The 25129-nt window shown below is 48.5% G+C and overlaps 1 protein-coding gene across 1 annotated transcript in view; it reads right to left on the reverse strand.

The window, feature by feature from the left end:
• Positions 1-25129, reverse strand: part of LOC102494471 (voltage-dependent L-type calcium channel subunit alpha-1C) — a gene marked incomplete at both ends in the record, with an annotated part of 115836 nt that overhangs the window by 38304 nt on the left and 52403 nt on the right. Inside the window, 3 exons of the mRNA XM_006148345.1 lie at positions 1260-1286; positions 10818-10908; positions 13275-13349. Coding sequence (XP_006148407.1) covers positions 1260-1286; positions 10818-10908; positions 13275-13349 — 193 coding nt within the window. The remainder of the gene's footprint in view (positions 1-1259; positions 1287-10817; positions 10909-13274; positions 13350-25129) is intronic.

Genomic DNA, 25129 nt, shown 5'->3' on the forward strand with positions numbered 1-25129 from the left:
CACCGGGTCTAGGACTCGAACCACGGTCAACTACATGGGAGTCCAGTGACATAGCTGTTACGCTAGCTGCTGGTCCCATTGAGCTTTCTTTTATGTAGTAAACGTTAGACCTGGCAGACCTCATCTTAGACTTTTAAGTAAAGGAGGTCTTGGTTTGAGAGAAAGGTGAAAGGGAAAAAAAATGCATTTTCTAGTCCCAGTAGAATATGAGAGGAAAATGGTGTCGGAAGTGGAGCGGAAAGTCAGACACCAGTGTCCTCATTCAGTTCTCAGCTACTGGACACCAATATCAAGAGCATGCTTGCACATACCCAGAAAGTCATGGGGAGGCCCGAGAACATCAGGGCTAGTGTCAGCCTCTGGCTTAGAGCTCTGCTGGGCTGGTGCCGAGGTGACGGGCACAGGTGGGGGGACGAGCTGTGACAGTGCTCCTGGCTCTCTACCTCCCCAAGCCTGTTCCTGCACTGGGAGGGAGATTGGGGAGCCCATACAGTTAGATGAGGTGTGTAGGTGCTCTCAGTCAGGGACCAACAGAGCTGTGGGGTCAGAAAACAAAGGCAGAGACGTCCAGGTTCTCGGAAGGGGTCTGACATCTTTACAGAGCAGTGACAGAGTGGCATTATGGTCCTCTGTGCTGTCCCTAATCCTTGAGGTTCTCACCTTACCATATTCCACAAACATGAACTACTTCAAGATAGTACTAAGAGTTCACTTCATGCTTATCTTAACTGGACTTTATCTTATAAAGGAAGGGGGCACATTTGGTCTCAATTACCTAGGGACCGTACTGCCCGAAAGACTGAGAGTTCAAGACAATTAAACATATTTCTTTTTTCTTTTTTTTTTTTTTAGACTTTTGCCATAGGGCACATGCGCTCACTAGAGACAAACAGAGACAGTGAGAGGGAAAGTGAGAAATCAGCACCCCTGGGGAGGGCGTGGTGGCCACACCACATTCCTTATCTTCCATTCTCTTCCTGGGATCTTAGGCATGCATGCACACATGCCTGGTATGATTTTCAAGCCACCAGGTTTGGGACTCGAACCACAGTTGGCCATGTAGGAGTCCAGCATCTTAACCATCTGCTGGCCCCAAATTCAACATATTTCAATCCTTCAAGTTTTTTGTCTCATCTTATCCATTAGCCTCTTCCCAATAGCCATGCAAAAAGAAAGCAGGTAACTGCCACATTCCACTCCTCAACTGCTAGAGGGTAGAATTGGTGGGCAGAGAAAGGAAGAGCTTATATATCACTCACCTGAACTTCGATTTGGAGATCCGGTGGCTGAAAGAGAAAAAGAAAACATTATCAAAGGACATACATATTCTTCTGTTTAGGGATGTTCGATGACCCTAGAGAAGTTCAATGTAGAGACTGAGGCCTGGCCCCTCTGTCTACTAATCTGGTGTCTTCTAAATAATGACCTCCCTGGAGAGGGACAGCACCGTGTTCAGATGATCAGGGTCTGCACAGCCAGCCCCATGAGGTCAGGCTACAGTGTGCTAGGAGCAGCTGCACCTTGAGACCCCAGCAGAAACATCACAGGTGGGCACGGGCTGGAACAGGCCTTGCTGCTGTCTGCCAGGAGCTGCCACAGCTAGGTTATGGTGTGGAAACTGCATGAGGAGCTGCTGGAAATAGAGTCCCAGCCTAGGAGCCTCCAAGTGGACTAAATAAATGGCCATGGGTTCCGAAGAGAGGCTTGGGCTGCTGACCCTCACGTGCTGCCCTGCGGATCAGGGGACCTGAGGGCAGAGGCACGGGTGGGTATGCTGGTGGCTGTGTCATCACAGAGGGAGGGAGTTCCACTGAAAGGCAGGACCTCCAAGGCAGCCCTGAGACTACCCGAGAGAGTTAGGGCAGGCTGGGCAAAGGGTGAGAGAGGAGCGTGGAGGAGAGGGAGGCCCGAGAGCCCTGGAGACCAGTCTGTAGGCGGCTATCATCAGGGCCTTGGGAAGGGAGTGAGTGTTGGAGTGAATGCTGCAGGTAGAATGACAGTGCTGATCTGAACAGGGAGACAGGATGCTGGATGGAGAGGAAGAAGGGATGGAGGCAGCAATGGAGGGACAAGGAGGGTGTGGGGAGGACCAGAAGACAGGGTGGGAGTGGCACTGCCAGCCTGTACCACCCAGCCCAGCCCAGCATAAGGCAAGCTGTGTCTCATGGCAAGAAAACACCAAACCCTCTCATTATTTTTTATTAAAAAAAAAATTAAACCAGAGAATGTGACAGGTGGCAAAGGCATCGTGCATGAGATAATTATATCTCTGGGGCCTTGAGAGTCAGAGCTGAGTGCTTTTGCTGGTCTGAACCACTGGCTAATAACCTTTTGCCACCCCCAAAGACTGCAGGCTAGGGCTGGAGAGTTTAATCACATGTTAACAAAGCATGTGGGAGGGGGACCAGGAGCCCAGGGCAGCATTTTTATTTAGAGTCAGTTTAATGGAGGAAGCGATGTCTTCCAGCTGCTAATTGGGTGGTGGGTAGCCGGGTGCTGTCTCCTCTGCAGGGCCAGTTTGAGCTCAGGACCTTCAGCGTCCCTCCCAGGCTTGCTTCGGGCAGCTGCCTCTCCTTGCTTTGGATTACTATAACCCAGAGTGGGTGACTTTGGCCTTCAGCCCAGCCTAGGCCTTCTTTCAGAAAGGTCTGGTCCTTTCCCTGGGGCTCTTAATGCAGACCACTGCCCTGACCCATAAGGCTCTTGCTTATGTAAGCAAAAGTCAGTTCTCAGAAGCTCCCACGTGGGGAAGCCTCAATGTGGTATTCATATCTCCCAAGGCACAGTGAGGATCGGGGCGGGGCAATGGACTGGCAGGAGATCTGAGCTCAGGTGTGCGCATCGATGCCGTGTCCTACCCGAGCGCCCGGGCATGTTCTGAGAGGAAGAATGGAGTGGTGTTTCAAGACCACTCCACCACAGTCCTAAGGTTTAAACCTGGGCGCCACACTGGAAGACCGGTTTTTGCTGCTGTTGCTGTTCTCAGGGGTTGTGAGCATAGTTTAGGTTCACTGAGAATGAAACATTTATTTCCTTTTAAGGTTATCATGTTTTGTAAACAACCAGCAGAAATGCTAAGAACCAGTCCAGCAGATGGCATAGCAGTTATGTGGGTGCACTCATGCTGGGTGCATGTGCATGTGTGCTGAAGATCCCGGGAGGATGGAGGAGAAAGGATTGAAGTGTGACCATCCTCCCTGTCACTGTCTCTGTCTCTCTTCTCTTTCCAGCGAGCGCATACGCCCTAAGTCAAAAACCTCTTTAAAAACAAAATAAAAGGTGGGCGGGCCAGCCACAGAGGCAAGGCAGTTAGATAAAGCCTGGCAATACTGAGGTCACATGGGGCAGGCCCAGTTTTGCATTCTGAGGTTGTCCCAAGCAGTTTGGGCGATTACAAACATGCCTATAACCCTGGCTGGCTGAGGTCAGGGTAGGGTAGTGGCGTGAAGACACCTTTGGGAGAGATCTTCGTGTCCTCTTTCTCTTTTTCTCTCTCCCTCTCTTATGGAAGAAATAAGTAAACTTAATACATACACTTAAAATAAAGTGAAAGAGAGAGTATTGCTCCAGTGGCATATGTGCATGTGTGCTGAAGATCCCGGGAGGATGGAGGAGAAAGGATTGAAGTGTGACCATCCTCCCTGTCACTGTCTCTGTCTCTCTTCTCTTTCCAGCGAGCGCATACGCCCTAAGTCAAAAACCTCTTTAAAAACAAAATAAAAGGTGGGCGGGCCAGCCACAGAGGCAAGGCAGTTAGATAAAGCCTGGCAATACTGAGGTCACATGGGGCAGGCCCAGTTTTGCATTCTGAGGTTGTCCCAAGCAGTTTGGGCGATTACAAACATGCCTATAACCCTGGCTGGCTGAGGTCAGGGTAGGGTAGTGGCGTGAAGACACCTTTGGGAGAGATCTTCGTGTCCTCTTTCTCTTTTTCTCTCTCCCTCTCTTATGGAAGAAATAAGTAAACTTAATACATACACTTAAAATAAAGTGAAAGAGAGAGTATTGCTCCAGTGGCATTTGTCTGAAGACGTAGCAAAACCCCAGGCCCTTGGAAGGCCGAGCTTAGAGCCCTATGAAGTGAGCACCTGGATTCTCCCACCCTTGCTCTGTGCAGGAGGGAGTTAGCTATGGGTCCCACTGCATGGGAACAGAAGTGCCAGTGCTCCACGGCCTCTCACCTCCCGGAAGGTGATGGGCTCAGCTCGAGTTAGTGAGCCAAGCCTGTCAGTGCCTTGGAATCCTGGACCACTTCATGTCCCAGGCTGTTTAACCTGTGGAAAATACTTCCTCCAACTGCCTTCTTCTTATTTATTTATTTATTTATCAACAGATAATTTTCCATTTTTGTGTCCGTTAAATGTTTTGCTTTTCTTCCCCCTTGATGTCCTCCGTCCCTCCTCCCATCCCCCACCCTCCTCCCATACTGTCTCTAGTACCCACATTTATTTTCCATGCCTTCTTAAAAAAGTGTGTGATTTGCATTTTGCTTTTTTCCCAGAGGACAGTTTTTCAGTCCTTAAAGACTTAGCTCCCTTTGTGGGCTTTGGTGGAGGCCAAGGGGCAGCACCTGCAGGTCTAAATCAGGGTGAGGGCATTCGGTCCTTTTGAGCTTCACCAGATAGGTTTTTGTTTTGTTTTGTTTTGTTTTGTTTTGTTTTGTTTTTGAGAGGTTTTTGCTATAGGGCATGTGCGCTCGCCAGAAAGACAGAGGGAGACAGAGAGACAGAAAACGAGAAATCACCCTCTGGGGGGATGGCCATACCGCAATCCCTTCTCCTCCATTCTCCTCTCGGGATCTTGGGCACGCACACACATGCACCCAGTGTGAGTTTAAGCCACCAGGTCCGGGAATTGAACCGTGGTCGACTACATGGGAGTCCAGCGACATAGCCATTATGCTAACTGCTGGTCCCGACCAGACAGGTTTTTGACTATCTTGCTATGAATGGTGCAACTCACACAGAAATGCAGCTTCACATACAGGCTGGGGAGCACATAGGCTTCAAAGACACTTGCTTTGGAGATGTCCTGATGACTGCAGCCTCTACTATGTTTTGGATGAACTTCTCAATAGCCTTGTTCCTGAGCATGCGTTGGGTGCAGTTTGTACAACAAATAGGCTGCACGTGGCCATGGCCCTTTTTGACACAGCAGTGTTCCTTCTTTTCTTTAGCATCTTGAAAGTGAAGCTGAGAGAGCGTCTCCATACTTTTGTACTTTCCAATTTTTCAATTTCTGCTATAGAGTGCAGACATTTAGTATATAGTAAGTGGGGATATACAATGCCTCTCTTTCGTAGTCTGGCTTACTTCACTTAGCCTTAAAGCTTCCTTATTCAACCACTTTCTATCAAATGCCTGGGGTTCATTGTTTTCTATGGCTTAGTATTCCATACTGGCTTTCTTAAACTGTCTCAAGCTTCAGAGAGTCCTTATGACAGTAGAGGCTCCTAGTTCTTCCAAGTCCCAATGGGCCTTCGGATTCTTTGCTTTCTCTTTCATTATTATTCTTGGTGAGGTAGTTCCTACTCGTGTTTTAAGCAGCTTTTTGAAGAAAAGCAAGAAGGCAGATAAAGTTAGTAACTAACACAAGAAACCATGAGAGCAGCTCCGTTGGGTTCAAACTGTGGTTCATTCAGCCCAAGATATTTTCTCCACCCAGGTTTCCAGCATAAACCTTCCAGGAGACCATGATTTTCCTCCCTGACTTGAGGTTCAAAAATTAGAGACAAACTCAATGCTTTTTTTTCTCTTTTGCTTACTCAATTTGCATTTTTCATTATTTGACAAATATTTGAACTTCTTGAGAGCCTTTTGTATTTTCAGCCTCTCCCTCCCTTTCTTAGGGTAATGAGTGCCATATGTTTGCCACATGCTGTGTGAACAGCGTTCCCTGAATTGCCCCAAATTTGCCTCTAACATATGTCAGACACTGAAGTCACATGTGACTCAGCCTCTCAGTTCCACAAAGTTGGTACCACCACGGCTGTTACTACGAAGAGGCTTGTACCTGGGACCTTGGCCCTCCGCAGCTCTGCTTCAGCTGCTGGGTGTGGAGTCAGGTTCCTCCATATCTCTGGCCAGTCTCCTCTTCTCTTTCTTGCTTTCTTCTTGGTAGAACCCAATTTCTGCTTCATGGGGGCTTCCCCATCACTTGCACTTCTGAACCTCAAAGATTAACACTAGACTTGACTTCTATTGGGTCCTTGGAAAAGTCATGACACATTTTTACATAGAAAACCAGAAAAACATGTCATGATTTTTTCGAATGACCCAATGGTACTCAGCTTGACACATGGTCACACCAAAGTTGTCTTCACTACCCACCTAGGTGGATGAACCTCCACCGGCTCACCTCCTCCTGATTTTACTGGTTCCAGGCTAGAATCTGCTAGAACAATGTATCAAATGTTCTGTGAGAACGACTTTGCATTTACGGTGTCCATCTCCACTGCAGCTTCAGTGCCATGCAACAATCTTTTGGTGACCTCTTGATGACTCACAGTTCAAATTTTCTGTCACATCCTTCCAGTTCTTGTGACGCCTGATGCTCACTTTCTTAAATGACTGGGTTCATTTGGTATGACTCCTGTCATAGGTCCTCTTCTTCAGAGCCAGTTTCTGATTCCACATTCTTTACAGAGCTGCAGGCTTTGAGAGCTAGACAGGACCTTTCACACCACTCAGACCTCTGGTTTGCAGTTTCTTGACCTGGAGAATGAGTCATTCAAGGAGCTCTTATGGGGAAGCCCAGTATGGAAGCCAGGCTTTCAAACTGTGCCTTCAAACTCAAGCTTACCCTCTTAAGCAATTTCCTCCTATAAGCACTCATTTCTTCCCCAGCATCTTTGGCTACTTCCTTTTCACTGGCTTCTCCTTTGCCTTGAAAATTGCCTTTAGTCTTTACCGTGGTGAAAACTGACCCTCCCTTGCAGCTCCAAGTTATTAAAGCCTCTCAATGACCTCTCACACTCTCATGAAAAAGACCCAAAGTGATCAGAGATCCACCAGCCTGCCTGTTTGCCATCTCCTGTGTCACACCCCCCCCCCCCCCCCACTCTCTCCCTCACCATGTCCTGGCTGCACCCAAGGGTCTGGGAACATGCTGGCAGCTCTAATTAATGCTCTTCCTTACTCTTTATCTCTGAAAGTTATGTTCACCATGCAATCATCAATTTACATTTTAATTCTTCAAAGAAGCTATCTATCTTATCCTGCTAGTCTAAACTAAGTTCCTCTTGCATTACATTTTCATTTCCTTCTTTTTTTAATTTTTTAAATTTTTGCCATAGGGCATTATGCTTGCAATAGAGAGACAAAGAGAAAGGGAAATGAGAAATCACCCCCTAAAGGGATGGCCATGCCACATCCCTTCTCCTCCATTCTCATCTCAGGATTTTGCACATGCATGCACATGTACCTGGTGTGGTTTTCAAACTACTTGGTCTAGGACTTGAATTGCAGAGTCAGCCATGTGAGATCCAGAGCCTTAGCCACCACGCCACCTGCTGACTCAATTTACTTTTCCTTCTTAAAACTTATCTTAATTTAGAATGAACAATTTGCTTGTTTGTTCTCATTAGTGTCACTTCCACACTAGACTGTAAGCACCAATGAGATGCTGTCTGTCTTCTCTACAGCTGTGCATCATCACCATCAAGCCTGCGCAGGACACCCTGCCATACAAAGGCATGGCTCTGCTGCAATTCCTCCTCTGTGGCTCCCAGTCAGGGCTGCCACCCATGCTCCTATCATGTCTTTGTCTGCCTGTTTGCAGGGTCCTATTTCTCTGTGCATTACTCTCTCAAGGCTCAGCCCTTAGTCTTCTGCTTTCTATTCCTCCACAAACAATCCCATCCTAAATCCTCACTGATAGTTTTCATGCTGATAACCTAAAATCTTTCTCTGTTCCTGTATAGGGCCAAACCCCTACCCTCCATAGTCTGCTGCCTATTTAATACCTGCAGGTCCCTCAGGTTGGGTTCCTGCTCTAAATTCACTTCAGCCTCATAACCAGCTTCTATTTCCTTTTATTTATTTACTTATTTATTTTTTCCATAAGATATGTGAACTCACCAGAGAACGACGGTGAGAAGGAAAGTGAGAAATACCCTCCCCCAGGGGGGATGGCCATGCTGGAATCCTTTCTCCTCTATTCTCCTGGGATTTTGGGTGCACGCACACACACGTGCATGGCAAGACTTCCAAGGAACTCGAACTCCAGTCAGCCATTTGGGAGTCCAGCACCTTAACCACCATGGCATCTGCAGGCCCCAGTTTCTCTTTGCAAACTTTGATGGCTCCTCCCTCTTCATCACCTCCCTGCCCACTTGCCCTCCCAACCCTAACAAAATACACTGCACTTCTTTTCTCTCTGTCCCCTGGCCCCACAGGAACCATCTTCATCCAGCCTTCTTACTACTATAAATTCTCATCCTGACCTTCTCTTTTTATACAAGCCTTTAAACCCTTAGCTTTGAAGATGCTGATCTCTCAGTGTCTCTTAGACCCTCATACTCAGGTTCAGCCTTGGCCTGTTCCTTGTCTGTCCCACAAGGAATGTTGGCTGAGTCTTATCCTGACACTGTCTGGGGCAGGTAGGGGGCTGGGAGATGAGGAAAGACTGGGATCTAGTAAGTGCATTAGGACCTGGTGGGTACACCATTGGGCCAGGTGGTGGTGCAGTAACGCAGCTGGCCCCACATGGGAATGACCCTGGGACCTCTCGGAGCACACGAGTTGCACGTGTGTGTCTGTGATCTGGGCTGGCTAAGACTTGGAGTGGATTGTGCAAGAGGGTCCTGTTGATAATTCCGCCCTCTCTGTCTATCTCTCATGGAAGAAATAAATAAATGGCCTAAAAAAAATAAAGAATTCTGGAACTGCGACTGGGTATTTTGCATGCTCAGAAAGGATAAATAAATGTAGGTATGCATGGGGATAACTGTCACAGAGCCCCCCGAGCCAGCAGAGTGCATCCTTTGAGGAAACGACAGATAGACAGATTGCCAGCTGCCCTCTGCGGGGGACAGCCATGTTGTCTTTCCAACAGAACCTCACATGCTCCTGAGATGTACTCTCAAGGGACTTCCTAGTGCCAGCTCCCAAACCCCTCATGGCCTGCAATGTGGGCCATGTCCAATAGCCAGAGGTGCAGGATCCTGACTATCTTCTTTCCAAGCCTCCTCCTGGGGTCAAGACAATAGAAAGGCCTAGAACTTGTGGGCCTTCCTGTACGCCTCTCCCGAGTGCTGCTGTCTGGGGCGCACTTCCAGAAAGGCTTGTTTTGTATGGTTCCAAAGGAGAGAAGAGGGAACAGGTTTGGACTGCTGCTTAAAAACGTAATTAGCAACGTATTTTAACCACATTTTGACAATAATTGCTTCCCAACCATGCTAAGAAATCTGCAGTGCAGACTCCCTGGGGCCACTGTCAGAGTGAGCGATGCTGAAGCCCCAGGTGCCCTGGAAGGAGAGGCTGCAGGAGTCCGTCTGTTCCTCAGCCGTGCTTCCCCTCCCTGCGTGGGCTTAGAGGCCATTGTCAAGGCTGGCCTTGCTGTGCTTAGACTTACCTTCAACTTACCTTCTTAATAGGGTGAGGTTTTCCTAAATCATGGGTCATTTCAGAGAGGAAGTGTAAAAGAAGATTTTGCGCCACTGACAGAGCCTTCTAGAACCTCATTTTATCTGGGACTGGGCCCACTCAGCGCCTGCTGTTTGTGGTTCCTTGTGCACCAGGAGAAGCCTGTGTGCAGCTGCTGGTTGATCTGCAGAGTCGGGGCCCTGGCACTGCCCTGGCCAGGTTCAAGTTCTTCCTGACTGACATGCCTGCTCCTCATCTAGGAGACGCTCTGCCGCCAAGGTCACCAACACTTGTGCCCTAAGGCAGCAGGAGACACCATCTCTGCCGCCCATAGTGGAACCCAGACGGGGGAGATCTCTGCTCGCCGTCAGCATGACAGCTCTCTGACAGCCAGCGAGTTTCATCTCCACGCGGCGTTCTGAGACACTGGTAGTGAAACCAGCAGTGTGCTTGTTTGGGGCAATTATAGCATTCTTCTTTATTTTTTGTAGGGGTACATTTCTACATTTCGTGGGGATGACTGGTTTCTGTTTTAATGATAGTGATGGTCAGTGTGTGCTCTGTTCCCATTACCACCGGGCCTTGATCCCTCAAGCCTTGCCTGGTCCTGGCTAAAGCCAGTGCACGGAAGCCAGAGAGGAACCCACTTCCTACAGAGGCACCGTCCAGCTTTGGCTTTGCCAAAGGGCCAGGCAAAGGGAGCATCCAGGCGTGGGCACTGCAGGAGGCCGCTGGCTGCATTAAAGGCTCAGCGCAGTTGGAGCTTTCACTAGTGCCGTGGCATTTCGGGCTCGCCTCTCATGAGGACAGCTTGGCTGCAGAGAGGGACCAAGGTGCTGTCGTGGCCCAGTGCACTTCCTGCCAGTTTGCCTTTCTCCCACGTCATTTATTAGAACGGAAAGTGTGGTTAGCAAGGGGGCGAGCGGGACTGGGATGAAACAGTCAGTCCACCACCTCCTATCCAGACTCTGCCATTATCTGATAGGACAAAACAGTACTCAAAGTCTGAGTCAGGCCCTTGCGGGAGTGCCGAAAGGAAGGCTATCTTCAGTTTTGGGCCTGGCCTCCGAGGGCTACACTCAACCCCCGGGGCCCTCCTCCCCACGTAGTTACCACCTGAGGCTCCTGCGCCTTGCTGCCAGCTCTAATCCCTGCCCTCCCAGGGACGAGCCAAGCCATTCTCCCCACAGCCCAGGGAAAGCCCCAGCCCCTGGGTTTGCCGTGCCTACTCACGCCAGCCTGGCCCCGCAGTTCTCTCCCTCGATGTCGCCTCCGGCCACATTTTCGGTGTTGACAGACTCAGTCTCACTGGTGGGCATGCTCACTGCAGGAGTCAAAGGGGTGCAGAGCAAGATGTTGAGAGTGGGAGAAAGGGTGATGGAAGAGTGTTCGATTGCAACACACCTAATCCAGAGTGAGTGCTATTCAGGAGAATGTCTGCTGGCTGACCTGCAGACTCAAGGCCCTGGTCCTGCCCTAGCCAGGTATAGGGTTTTCCTTGACTGACATGCCTGCTCCTTGTCTAGGGGACGTCTTGCAGCCAAGGACACTGAAACTAGTGGGAATATGAGAAGAAATCTGGTGATAAAATTATTTGACCTTTAGGATACATCCTGAATAAAAAACTATCAAATCCTTTCACTGCCCTCAACTCCATAGCCTCAGAAAGGCTGTGAAAGTTTCCCCATTTGCATCTGCTACTCGCCACAGAATGAGGAACTTCAATGAAAATATTTTATTCCCCTTCTTTTCACCCACCAACTCTCAGGGTCCCATTCCCAAAATGAGAGGCCAGCTTGTCTGTAGAAAGGGCATGTTTGCAGCCTGCATGGACACTACCACGAGCATGTAGTGCATGCTGGGTCCTGAATCAATCACACCCAGGACCATACCTGAAATAGAAAGCTTAGAGTGAAATGCCAACCCAACTCAGGGACTAAGACTGAAACCGCACTGTTGACATTACAGATGGAGGAACTTAAGTGTGAAACCCACAAAGTCAGGTTTAAATGCGGCTTGAAGACAGCCTGCAGGGACACCATCTCCCCATTCAGCAATCTCGCCATTCCCATCCCAGCAGGTTGACTTCGGATATAAACCATCTACTTCTCCTCGAGCCAACTTGTCCAGTCAATACCAGCTCCTCCCCAAGCCAGCAGGGGGCTGAATGTTCAGAATGGTGGGAGTCTTCCAGTTTGGAACCCAGTTTGGTGGCTTAGAAGAAACCATTTCTTTTATTACTATTTTTTCTTCTAAATAAAATTTAGCTCAGAGAGATCTTCTTCATTTCCTATCACCCTTTTACTACGACACCATGAGTTCCTCACTTTTGTCAACTTTTGTTCTTTACAGTAGCCATGACGTCATAGGTCCCTCCTTCTAAAAGTCATCTGGTGAGAAAATCACTAGCCCTCAGCAGCTACAGGACCTGTGATTAGTGAGGGTGTGGCATCAGGTGACAAGTTCCCATGAGGCCACGTCACCCAGGAAAAGACTCTCACTAGTTGTACAGATATCATTGAGATGTGTTTTCCCAGTTTCTTTTCTTGTGGATGAACGCAAGTCAGTTAGGAAAAAGAGAACCATTTCAGAATGTGAACGATAGCCCATTACTTACCACGTCTGTCACGCATAGAAGACCTCTACAACCTAGGCCTCCTTTTCAATAAGGTTGGGTGAAAAGAAATCCAACATCTCATAGTAGTTCAGAGCTAGATGGGCCTTTGGAAATTACTCAGCTCTAACTTGTCCCCTCACTTCACAGGAGCGAAAGCTGAGGAAAGGTGCGATGTCCTAGGTCATGTGTGTGTTTGGGGTAGGGCTGGGCCTGGGGCACAAATGTCATGCTCTCTGTACCATTTTGATTGCCCCAGTGTTGGCCAACTCCCTACTCTACACCCCAGGAAAAGACAAAGTTTCCAGAGCCAAATCACACTCTGGGAGTATCACTGGAGGGTAGTGAATAGCCAGACGGTATTGAATTCGACAATATTTTCAATCACTTTATGGCTCACGGTCTGGGTGGCTGGCGAGACCAGACCTTAGGGATAGTTTTAGCACCAAGAACTGGGAAGACAGACCTTCAGAGGTTGACAGGGTCCTTGCTCAATTCACACTAAGGAAGAAGTCATAACATTGAAGAGCTTTCAGTCTTTCAGCCCATCTGTCGCCAGCCATCTGTGACCTAATGTTCCCTCGGCACTTCAGGCACTGCTGCTTGGAGGCCGAGCTGTGTACAGAAAGCGATCTATCTTTGTGACTTTTGCTCCTGGAGTCCCAAACGTGCTAGTGGAGAGGTGTTATGGTGGTGGTTCCAGGCTTGGGAAGAATCCAGTCAGGAGTGGGCAGGCCTGGACACTAAGAGCAGCCAGATCATCCTGGATGTCGAGGCACTTCCTGTATCAGTACCCAGTCTGCATTTATGGTGACTTTGATCTTGGCTAGCGCTGTCCTGAGGAGGGGCTCCCTCAGTGAAGGGTTGCTGCAGTTTGTGACTTCACACACAGGAAGAGATGTGAAGACGGTGGCTTTGTGTGGGATGGGTTACCATCCCTCACAGAGCACACATGTACACCCAAACACACACACACACACACGTAGCTACTATACCACAAGCCACACAGAGAACACCCCCTCCCATGTGGTATGTATCACACACATTTACACACACAGATCACAGGGGAACATTACCATGGGTCTCTGTGGAGTGACTAAACCAAGCAAACATCCCTTTCTTCTGATCAAGCAAGCTCGCCGGAGTGCCTCCTTTCACAGACAAGATGGTCAGTGTCAAGAACCAGGAACAAGACATCAACAGAGAACATACAGTCAGCATGGGCAAAAGAAAGAAACAAGGAACTCAGCTTTCACAAAAACATCCATTGTCATCTCCAAAAACAAAGAAACAAACAAAAAATGGAAAGCAATAAACTGAAACATGTAAGAAAACATAACAAAATAGAACCAAAACCCAAATCACATCAATTAACAACACAGAACAAGTGATGGAGCCTGGGGAGAAGGAAATATTCCGATAGAGATATGGTCTGCACCTAGGGCCAGCAGTCCCTACTGCCTCCTCAGGGAGGTGGCCCTTTCATGGCTCCGCTGAGGTCACTGCTAAAACTGAGCAGGAACACTGGTGTCTCCCCTCACTCCTGCTCAGTGGCTTGTGGCTTTTCTCTTTCAGTGGGACCATATTGCAAAACTCCCACCTGTAGTGGAATCAAGGCTCTCTCCTCACCTCTTATACCTGGATGGTGTTGACTGAGGTAGAAAAATGACTCATTGACCTACTTGCCCTTTTGTCCAGTTCAAACACTCAATTCCAATGCTGCAGGCCTGCTTATATTAAAAAAAAAAAAATCTGTGTATCTGCTTTTCATCAGTTTAAATGGGCAAAGATGTTGTTAGCTTGTCTGTAAATGAGTGGTCTTTTGAGGAGGTTTGTAAATAAGGGAGAAGAATTGGTCAGCTTCTGTTCAGTCTGGACAGAGTTGAAAAGGAAGGCGTTCTAAAGGCATGTGTAAAGACACACAGATTACTGTAAGGGGAAGAGGAAGATTCTGTATTCTCAATGGTCTTCGAATGGTCTTTAGCTAATTTCTCAAAAATAGCTTTTCCACTTTACTGCTAAAACTAGCATTAACTACACCTCTGCAAAGTCACTACAGAGGGTGTGGGGAAGTAGTGATGAGGAAGGCGTGATCACAACATATTAGTTAGGAGCAGCAGCCACAGAGGCAAGGAATCAGAGAGCAGTCATAAAAGGAAGCATGCACCCTAGACGGTGCAGAAAAGGCACAAAGGCGAGATCGGCCCTAGTTTGAGGTGGTCCTTTACTTTATTCTCTTCCAGGGCTCAGATTATGGCCACTGAACTTCCTTAAACACCACTAATGAGAATTATGAAGACTGACTTGTGATAGAAAAGATCAGATGCACTTTGAACATGTGTAAAGGGCAATGCCTCAAACATACTCATCTTGAAAATACAAAGTCTGGAATAAACAAAAATTTCACAACCAGTAGCATTTTTTTTTTCACATCTCACAAATCATATATGAGAAAAGCACTGAGTTAGAGGCTGAATGAGTGACTTGGCTCAAGTTTCTGTTCTAGAGAAAGGTACGTCCAATTTAGAACAATAACAGTCACGAAAGTGAGCCTCCCATGCTGAGTGGTGTTGAATGTGGAGGTGTAAAGGGTCAGTGTATGGCTGCCAGTCACCAGGCTTCTGTCTGCTCACATGATTGTCAGAGCGGACAAGCGGTCCGGTCAGTGACAGGAAACCCACTGAGACCTCCCTACAGACGCGTTATCCAGCTTTTGGCTTTGACAGTAAGAAGGTCCCTTCTGAGGACCAGCAGATGGCTTGATGGTTACGTTGCTGGACTCCCACGTAGTCGACCGCTATTCAAGTCGACTGGTGACTTAAAATTCATGCCAGGTGTATGTGTGAGCATGCCCAAAATACGGAGAGGAGAAGGAATTGCGGTCTGGACATCCCCCCAGAGGGCTGATTTCTTGCTTTTTGTCTCCCTGTCTTTCTCTGTCTCTCTGGTGAGTACATGTGCCCTAGAGCAAAAACCTCTCTCAAATAAACAAAAGAAAGAAAGAAAGAAAGAAAGAAAGAAAGAAAGAAAGAAAGAAAGAAAGAAAGAAAGAAAGTAAGTAAGTCCCTTCTGAGACCCAGCAGGTGTTCTGGTAGTTAAGGCACTGGACTCCCACATGGCCAACTCTGGTTCAACTCCTAGATCTGACGTCTTGAAAATAGTGCAATACGTGTGTGCATGTGTGCCCAAAATCCTGAGAGGAGAATGGAGAAGGGATTGCAGTGTGGCCATCTACCCAGGGGGTGATTTCTCACTATCCCCCCACCTCTGTTTCTTTCTGTGTCTTTTCAGTGAGCACATGCACCCTATGGCAAAAACCTAAAAAAAAAAAAAGTCCCTTCTTGTTCAATTTCAGAAACAATTGCATAGTAACTTCTGAAAAAATGATGGGATAAACCTGATAAGCAAATGGTTATTTACAAGTGAACTTGACCAGGGCTGGTCTCTCATTGGGCAAAGCTGCAACCGCTGGTGTGGAAAGTGATTTGAGGAACTCTAAAGCATCTCCTTTGCTGGCTGGCAGGGGTCTCCGTTAAGTCTGCTCTTTTGGGTCAAGTCATATATCTTTTAGATCCTGACTGAAATGAAAATATGCCACCTGGAAGGAGCATAAATTAGCATATTAGAGCTTATTCAGGTATAACAGTTTATCCCACAAGCACCTGAGGAATAAAATGAGTAACAATGGGGGTGTAGGTTTCTCTTACTAAGGGATTAGACAGGAGTACTGCAGCTGATTCTTTAAAAGAAACTTCTAGGAATCTGAATACCAAACTGCTGAAATTCAGAATCATAAGTGCTGGGTACTTATTCTATGGATAAAATGGAAAGTCTGTCTGCTCCTTTGGTCACTCAAATGAGAGTTGTTTGGAGACTAAAGCAGAAAGATGGCCGAGCATCAGCTGCCCAAGGACTCCGCAGAGGTGGAGCTTGATTGCCTGCCTCATCTGCAGACAATGCCACGATCACACACATCTATAAAACACAGCCCGCTCTACCAGTGGATTTTTTTTTTTTTGGAGAGATTTTCGCTATAGGGCGCGTGTGCTCGCCAGACAGAGAGACAGCGAGAAATCACCCCCCAGGGGGGATGGTCACGCTGCAATCCCTTCTCCTCCATTCTCCTCTCGGGATCTTGGGCACGCACGCATACACACACGCCTGGCGTGAGTTTAAGCCACCGGGTCCAGGACGCGAACCGTGGGAGTCCAGCGACATAGCCATTACGCTAACTGCTGGTTCCCATCAGTGGATTTTGAAAGGAGAAGGCTGAGGAAGAAAGCTAGAGAGAAAGCTCATTTTCTGACTTTCTAACTTCACTGTCACCAGGTACTGTGAAACACATGTAGGTCTCTGGGCTGTCTTTTTCCTTGGCTTATGCTGAGAAGATTCAAAAGCAAAGTGATATTAAAGAAAGGAAGAAGAATTACCAATTGCCATTGCATGTGTGGCTAAAATCATCAATGTAGTATCATCAACAGCTATACATCAACTAGACTCCATCCTGCCAACAACGGAGTACATGTTTGAATTCCTGTCCTCTCTCTACCCATGTCAACATGATCTACTCTTGGTAGCCATTCCTGCCAGAAAGGTACTTAGGAGGACTTCTTCTACATCTCAAGAGAGGTGCGGTCATTGACTCACAGCAACCACTGTCTTCTTTGACCACCTTGGAGAACAGTTGTGTGGATATCGGGGAGATTATATTGAGTACTCCCATGGGATACTCTCCTAAAACTGGAAGTCACACAAATCATGAGGGAGGAGTCTTCACTCTAAGCCATCGCGAAGACTAGCTTTCCCTGGTATGTTTGAGGGTCTGTTCACTGAGATCTGGGAATCCTCCATTAGACATCAGGTGTGTTTGGAAAGTATGGCTGCACAGATCCACTGGCCAGCCTTTCCAGCAGCTGTGGCCAACACAGAGTAAGTAGGCTCACGGCGCACGATCTTCATTTCCCCCTATTGGAAGTGAACTCTATAAAAGCAACGATTGTCTATGGGCAGTTCCTCATATTGCTTAAAACAAATCTCCAAGTGGGGAATCAGCTCCGGGCCGGGGCAGTGTGTTAACAGTCCTGTTTCTGTGAAAAGACATGAAATCTCAGTCACCATGGTCAAACAAGAAGCAGTCCATATCTGAAGATGGCCAAACCCATCCACGTAAATAAAATTGATGCCACAGGGGTTTTGGCAAAAGTCTGACAGTCAGAGCCACTTTCATTCTGATAAAGATGAAAAAACGCCCCTGGGACCAGCAGTTAATGCAGTGGCTATGTCGCTGGACTCCCCTGTAGTCGACCGTGGTTAGGGTCCCGAACCCAGTGGCTTAAACTCATGCCAGGTGCATGTGTGTGCGTGCCCAAGATCCTGGGAGGAGAATGGGATTGCGTTGTGACCATCCCCCCGGGGGTGATTTCTCACTTTCTGTCTCTCTGTCTTTCTGGAGAGCACATGCACCCTATAGCAAAAACCTCTCAAAAAAGAAAAGAAAAATGCCCCTGAGGTTCCTGGGCATTAAATCTAAATACAAGGAAGTAGTGAGCAAAGTCTCGTAGTCATTCCTTCCTTACTTCCTTTTCCTCCTTCCTGTCCTGCATCCCCCCCTCCACTCCCACCCGAGGCTGGGAGGATTCATGCGTGGATCCATTGCACGTCAGGGTCTGGCCTGCTCCTCAGGGACTTCTGACTCAGATCTTCCTGTGTATCTTGACTGACCAAGTGGCTTCCACAAAGCTCCATGCAGTAGAGCAAAGGATGAATCTGGGGAGAGATGATGCAGTCTGCCCACTCCTAACACCTTTGGTTACCCAAGACAATTCTGACTTTGTCCCAGGGCCATCCCATGGCTTTGCATGTCCTGAGGTGATGTCAGTAGGAATGGCTTCCTGTGAGATTTTTTTCCAAAAGAAATGCCCAATCTTTATTTCAGAATGTAGCCAGCTGACCCGTATCCAAGGTTAAAGAACTCATCAACTGCTGTCAGTCTTTCACCTCCTCCCATTGGAAAAGGGTTGAGGTATCAGGGCGAGACACCCCAGGCAGCAGCTGGGGGTGTTGTCCAAATGGGGCTGAAGGTGTGTCTCATCCAACCTGAGCTCTCCACGTGGGAGAGCACCATTTGGAGCCAGTGGCTGAATCCCAGGCAGCTAGCCTGCCAAAACCTAACTTCCTGGGTCTCCATTCACTGCTCAATGAAACTGAAGGATCTATTTGGCCATTCACTCAGTTAAATGTCCATTCAATTATATTTTTCCACAGGAGTACTATAATTAGTATTTATTTTCTCAAAGTACTAGAGTACAAAATAATGGATTCCTAATTTCCTCGTTGGCTCTAACCTACGATCCAAACTCATTGTGGATTGGCTGCTTCTCCTACCTGTTATGGTTTAATATGCCCCCCTGCAAAGAAAATATTCATCTGAAGTCCAACCTCTTGCACCTGAGAGCCTGGACAGATTTTGAGATACGGCCTTCAAAGAGGTGACTGAATTAGAATGAGGTCATGAGGTGAACTCTCACCCAGTATGACTGGTGTCTTTCTGAGAAGGAGAAATTCAGACCCAGCAGCGTGTGGGGGGAAGACACTGTGAAGACACAGGAGAAGACAGACAGCCACCCACAAGCCAGCAGCGGGGCCTGGAGCCGATGCTTCCCTCAGGGAACCAACACCATCAGCGCAGACGCCCGGTTTCTAGGCCCAGGACCAAGTCAAGTCCTGTCAGTGTGTGGTACTTTCTTAGGGCAGTCCTCGCCAACCAAGACCCCATCCAGTTAGCTTCCCTTCTCGTCCCCTGCAGAAGCTCTCCACCACTTCGAGCTGCCCTGCTCTGGCTGGCCCTTGAATGTGCCATCTTGATTTCAGCTGCTGGGCTTCTGTGCCTACGCCATCTCCCTGGAGCGCCAAGCCATCATCCAGCCCAGGGGCAGCAAGCTGTAGGCCCTGGCCGAAGCCAGCCTGCCACCTGCTTTTTGTAAACCATGTTTCAAGGGATACGCCCAGGCTGCAGATGTGCCTACACACTGTCTCTGGCTGTGTTCAAACCACAGGGCTATCCCCGAAGAATTGTGATGCACAACCCGCAAAGCCCGAAATGTTTATAAGCTGGTCCTTCGTCTGAAAAGCTTGCAGATCCTGCATGTATTCAAATTTCATCCCTTCCCAGAGGCCTGTGTCCAGTGTGCAGAGGCCTCCAGGGCCACCCCCTGCTCACTAGTGCCTTCTCTGAGCTCCCACAACACTGCAGCTCATGGGAATTTTAAACAGAAACCTCAATTCCAGTTTTAGCTCCACCTTCTCCTTGCTGTGTGACGCTGGTTAAGTTATTTAACCTTTCTGAGCCCAGGCTTTCTCATCTATGAAAAGGAGACAATGATGCTTATTTCAAGAGCATTTGGTAAGGATCAAGTTAAATAAAATATTTGTAAAAGAACTTTATAAAATGACAAGTGTTATAAATATTGCTAATTTACTAATATTATTAATTTTCATCTGTTTTTCTTATAGTTTGCTGTTGTTTCACAAGTATTAGATTTGTCTCCCTGACTAACTTAAAACTTTCTCTAGACCAGAGGCATTTTTTGTTGTTGTCAGAGAGATTTTTTTCTGTAGGACATGTGCGCTTGCTGGAGAGATGGAGACAGGGAGACAGAAAGTGAGAAATCACCTAGCAAGGAGGATGGCCACGCCACAATCCCTTCTCCTCCACTCTATTCTCAGGATTTGTGGCACACACACATGCCTCGTGTGAGTTTTAAGTCTCCGAGTCCAGGACTCAAACTGCAGTCAATTACATGGGAGTCCAGCCATATACCTTTATACTACCTGCTGGTCCCCAAAGTCTTTATCCTAGAATTCTCTAGACCTTTTAAACCCCATTGGTTTAGGATATGGAACTTTAATAAGAACAGTTTATATCTTCATGGAAGGTTTTTTGCTTTGTTTGTTTACTTTTTTTTTTTTAAAGAGAGATTTTTTTCTATAGGGTACGGGCACTCACCAGAGAGACAGAAAGCAAGAGGTCACCCCCGGGGGGTGGCCACGCTGCAATCCCTTCTCCTTCATTCTCCTCTTGAGGTCTTAGGCATGCACACACACACACACACACACACACATACCTGCTGTGTTTTAAGCTGCCAGGTCTGGGACTTGAACCCTGGTTGACTAATGGAAGTCCAGCAACATAACCATTACACCACCTGCTGGTCCCTGCTTGCTTGCTTTTTAGAGAAAGGTCTCATCGTGTTGCCTAGGCTCGACTCAAACTCATGATCTTCCTACCTCAGTTTCCCGAGTAGCTAGGATTACCAGCATGTGCCACCATGTCTATGTTTCATGGAGATTTAGGGGTACATTGGGCATCTAGACAGTCTGTCCATCGGATCCACTTTCCACTCTTCTCTACCATGCCCTGCGCTCCAGGAGGATGGCCTCTATAAACTCTATCAGTGAGCCCTCCTTTGCTAGGGACTGCTACGGGGTCGGCCAGTGGGAAGTGCTGGCATGACATCCACAGGTGGCCCGAGGCGAGTGAGCTGGGGCAGTTACGCCCCTGGCTCTTATGCATGGGGCTGGTGTCAATCAGCTGCATCACAACCCTCTCCATGTGGCTACCCTCTCAAACTCCGGGAACTGCTCCCTCACTTTGTCCTTCAGGCCCGTGTGATAACAGGTAGCCTCTTCATTACCTCGAGTACTGAACTGTCTGTTGTTGATTTCCCTCTCCTCTGCCTGTACCTCTATTAAACTGTCCTAAATGACCCAGTTTAAATGCAGTCTGTTTTCTACGAGGACTCTGGCCACACGCCCTGAGGCGCAGACAAGACAGATGTTGTTATCCCTGGGGCGGGTGAAGGGGTATCAGGTGCCCAAGGAGAGAGGTAGCAAATGGTGGGGAATGACTGCTCTTGAACCCAGGGCTTTTTTCGCCACAGCAGGCAGCCTCGGGACTAACTCTGCTCAAGTGCACATCTGCAGGTGGATGAGCAGTGGGGAGGCAGGGCACCACAGCAGGATGCTTCAGACCATGGCAGAATGGAGCCGAACGTTCTGGTTGAGTGTCTGTCGCAGGAGACCCTTCTGGGAGGAATTATGCTACTTTCTACCTGATTTAATTTCCGCTGGCAGAAATAAGCATCTTGGAAAGTTATTTATTGCTTCTCTATAGTTTGATGGATCAAACAGTTTCGGACTGATGGCGAAACTTTCCATACATCTTTGCCCAACTCTGAGCCCTAGGAACCTCCAGCACTGGGAGTCTAGGAAACGCCGAGACAGCCAGCTAGCTCCAGACTATGCAGAGACACACGCCATCTTGGGAATCATCGTCTTTGCCTCCTACAGGGATAAACTGAACTAGATGATGACTGAAGGTCTCCTCTAAGGAGCAGGAGAGGGAAAGGAGAACAGGTTATAGGAAAAAAAGGAAAGAGACACGGAAAGAAAAGCAAGAGAGAGCACCCTGGTACGCAGGCCAAGGCACTTGCTGGGTTGAAAGGTCACGGAGAAAGGTACAACCAACCTCCTGGAGTTGCTTAGCAACATCCTGCCAGCCCAGTCCCAGCTGGCTTCCTCGACACAAGCAATTAAAGCCTGGTTGATTTTAAGCCATCGGAAAGTAAATATAAAACAGGATTAAATATTAAGAAGTCAAATAAAGTGGCCTTATTAAAAAGGCACAATATAAGCGCGATGTGCCATCATCGTCATTATTATTACTGCCATAAACTGGGAGGAGGCATAAATGCCTGCCCTTGATCTGCAGCCATAATCCAGAGAAAACCAGGGCCGCTGTGAGCACAGCGGGACAGAAACATCCGGCTCTCCAGCAGAAAGCCTCTCTCACGTCGCAGCCCCCTGGGGTCAGGCTCCCTCTGTTACTATGGGGGCTCGGAAGGTGGGGCAGAGCCAGGGGAGCAGGCGAAGGAAGTCCAGCTGCATCCAACACTCCTGGACTTGGGCACGCCTTTTATCCCGGCTTCCTGCCTCCACCCCACCTTCACTAGGGCATAGGAATGGCAGGTAACAGGGACTGCCCTCGCCCTCAGGGCCATGGGGAGAAAGAGGATATCTGATCGGTAGGCAGGCTTAGAAGGCCCAAAGAGGACACATGGTACACCTGCATGAGTCAGGGCAAGACGGGAATCTTCTAGATCTGGATGAGAGTGGTCTTCTCTTTTGCAAATCCAATTCTCTAAGTCATGAGATTACATTCAGGGTGGAGAGAGGACATTATTCTGTTCCCCAAGGCCAGGCTTAGACGCGATGGCCTGGCACGTGCTGGGATATGAAAGCAGCAGAGAATGGTCTGTGCCCCTGACCCTTCATAACCCTGATCATTCCTTCATTTTAGGCCTTGTTACCCAGGGTGCCTAATGGCTTAGAGGTTGGGGGGCCTTTATAGGGGATACTTGGGAACAGAAATGTTTCAGATTTCGGATTTTTGTTTGGAATATTTGCATATATATAATGAGATATCTTGGGAATGGAACCCTGTCTAAAGACACAGATCATTTACATTTCATGAACACTTTGTATGCACGTCTGATTTGGTATTTTATCATACATAGCATTACAGCATTTTCTGGGGGGAGGGAGTGAGAAAGCATTCCTCATGGGAAATGATCATGCCACAGTCCCTTCTCCATTTCTTCCTCCCTTCAGGATTTTGGGCACACATGCGCATGCGCCCAACCCAAATGTGTTTATCAAGCCTCTGGGTCTGGGATTCGAACTACACAGCCAGCCATGTGGGATCCATCTGCCTAGACCACCATACCACGGCTCACCCTATTGCAGTGTTTTGATAGTGCCTCATCACGTGAGGTCAGCTGTGGGATTTTCCACTTGTGGCATCATGCTGGGGCTCAGAACGTTTCACATGTCGGAGATGTTTGGGTTTCGAATGTTTGCATTAGGGATGCTCAACCTTGTGTCAATCATTTCTATCTTAATAATATTGATAGTTTGGTTTTTAGATCACTCTTTATGTCAGCCACTCTTTCAGGCACTTTACATACATTAACTGAACCCTATGAGGGAGGTGTTATATATCCCCACTTTATTTAAATTTAAACTCAATTATTTAAAAATTTTTCTATAGGGTGTGGGCACTTGACATAGAGAGAGAAGAGAGAAAGAGAGAGAAAATGAGAAAGCACCCACTGAGGGGATGGTCAAGTCCCAAGCCCTTCTCCTCCATGCCCCTCTTGGGATTTTGGGTGCACATACACATATGCCCAGTGTGTTTTGTTAAGTCACCAAGCCCAGGACTTGAACTGCAGTCAGCCATGTAGAATCTAGCTGTCTTAACTACCACACCACCTGGCTAGCCCTATATGCCCCCATTTTACAGATAAGAAAATTGGGGCTTGGAAAATTACGTCACTTATTAAAGAAACCAACTAATAGGTTCCAGGATTTGAACCTGGGTACATGTGGGTACATGTGATGCCATGTCTATCCTCTTAGCCACTATGTAAACCATATGCTCTATGATGCCCTTTCTTAACCATGAGAGAAGAGGGTAAGAGTCTTGAGATCGTGCTTGATCTCTGAGAGGAGGACACAGGTGGAAGTGCAGGCTGGGGTCCTGGGGACAAGCCACTTACTTTATGTTCCTGCCCTGGGCCGCCCTGCCAGTTCTTCTGGGTGGAGCAGGGGAGGCAGTGGGAGGAGCAGCTTGCTTAGGACAGGCTCTGGAGCTGGCTGATCTGAGTTGCAATCCTGGCTCTGACACCAGGCAGCCATGTGACCTTCGGTGTGCTACTCCACTGTCTGAGGTTTGTTTACTCATCATAAAACAGAATCTTGGCCCTGTTTGCATCACAGAGTCAGAGGGACCCTTCATTTTACCGTGCGTGTGCTTGCCAGAAAGACAGAGAGAGAGATAGACAGAAAGCGAGAAATCACCCCCCGGGGGAATGGCCATGCTGCAATCTCTTCTCCTCCATTCTCCTCTCGGGATCTTGGGCATGCATGCACACGTGCCAGGCGTGAGTTTAAGCCACCGGGTCCGGGACTTGAACTGCAGTCAACTACATGGGAGTCCAGGGAGGGGGCCATTATGCCATCTGCTGGTGCCTACGGGTGGAAATATTAAGGTCCAGAGGGGGCGAGTGACTTGCTCAGGGTCACACAGCTGGTTAGTGGAGCGGTTCTGACCTCACTCAGCATCCAGTGCCTCCCTTTCTCCCTTGCCATCGCCCCACGTCACTGTGAGGCCCTGGAACCGCATCCTTGGTGGGAAAGGCATGCCAGCTGAGCACAGGCCTGGCTCCCTTCCTCATTTGGGGGCTCAGAAGTACCCCGTGTGCACGCCGAGCCAGCCCAAGGCAGCACCCTGCTCCACTGCTCACAGGGGCTCTGCGGCGCTCACAGCACCCGGCTTCCTTCGTCTCTCGGGCCCTACTGTGTTCTGCTGCTCAAGGCGATTCTGACCCAGGCCAGGTTCCTGCAAAGGGGTGTTACAGGGGCCCCGCGTTACCCGGAAGGTGGAAGGTTGGGGTACCCTCCGAGGGGCGCTGTCTGAGCAGGGCTCAGGACTTCCTCGGCAGGTCTTGGGTTCACCTTCCCTTCCAGCGCGTCAGCACTGCAGCCTCACTTCTCCCTTGGCTGCATCTGTGAGTCACGTGAGCGCCCATCCGCGGTGCCACTGAGCCTAACTCCATGCAGGAGCCTAACAGGCAGCTGTCAGAACAGAACCAGCGTGCCCCTCCTGCGGAGGCTCTTCTGTAATTAGTCTCCCAACTCTGCCTGCTGAGCCTGCCCTGCCGCCCTGTGCACCCCTCATCCGGTCTGGCTGCTTCGACTGCCCGGCTTCCACGCCGAGACCTTCCCTGGCATCCTCATGCGTTTCCAGGCTCACTGCTCCGGAAAAACACCTGGAGGCATAGCTTCCCTCTCCTCTGGATCATCGCCCCATTAG

The sequence above is a fragment of the Tupaia chinensis genome, unplaced genomic scaffold (genome assembly GCF_000334495.1).
Source record: "Tupaia chinensis unplaced genomic scaffold, TupChi_1.0 Scaffold000232_4, whole genome shotgun sequence".
Lineage (NCBI taxonomy): Eukaryota > Metazoa > Chordata > Mammalia > Scandentia > Tupaiidae > Tupaia > Tupaia belangeri.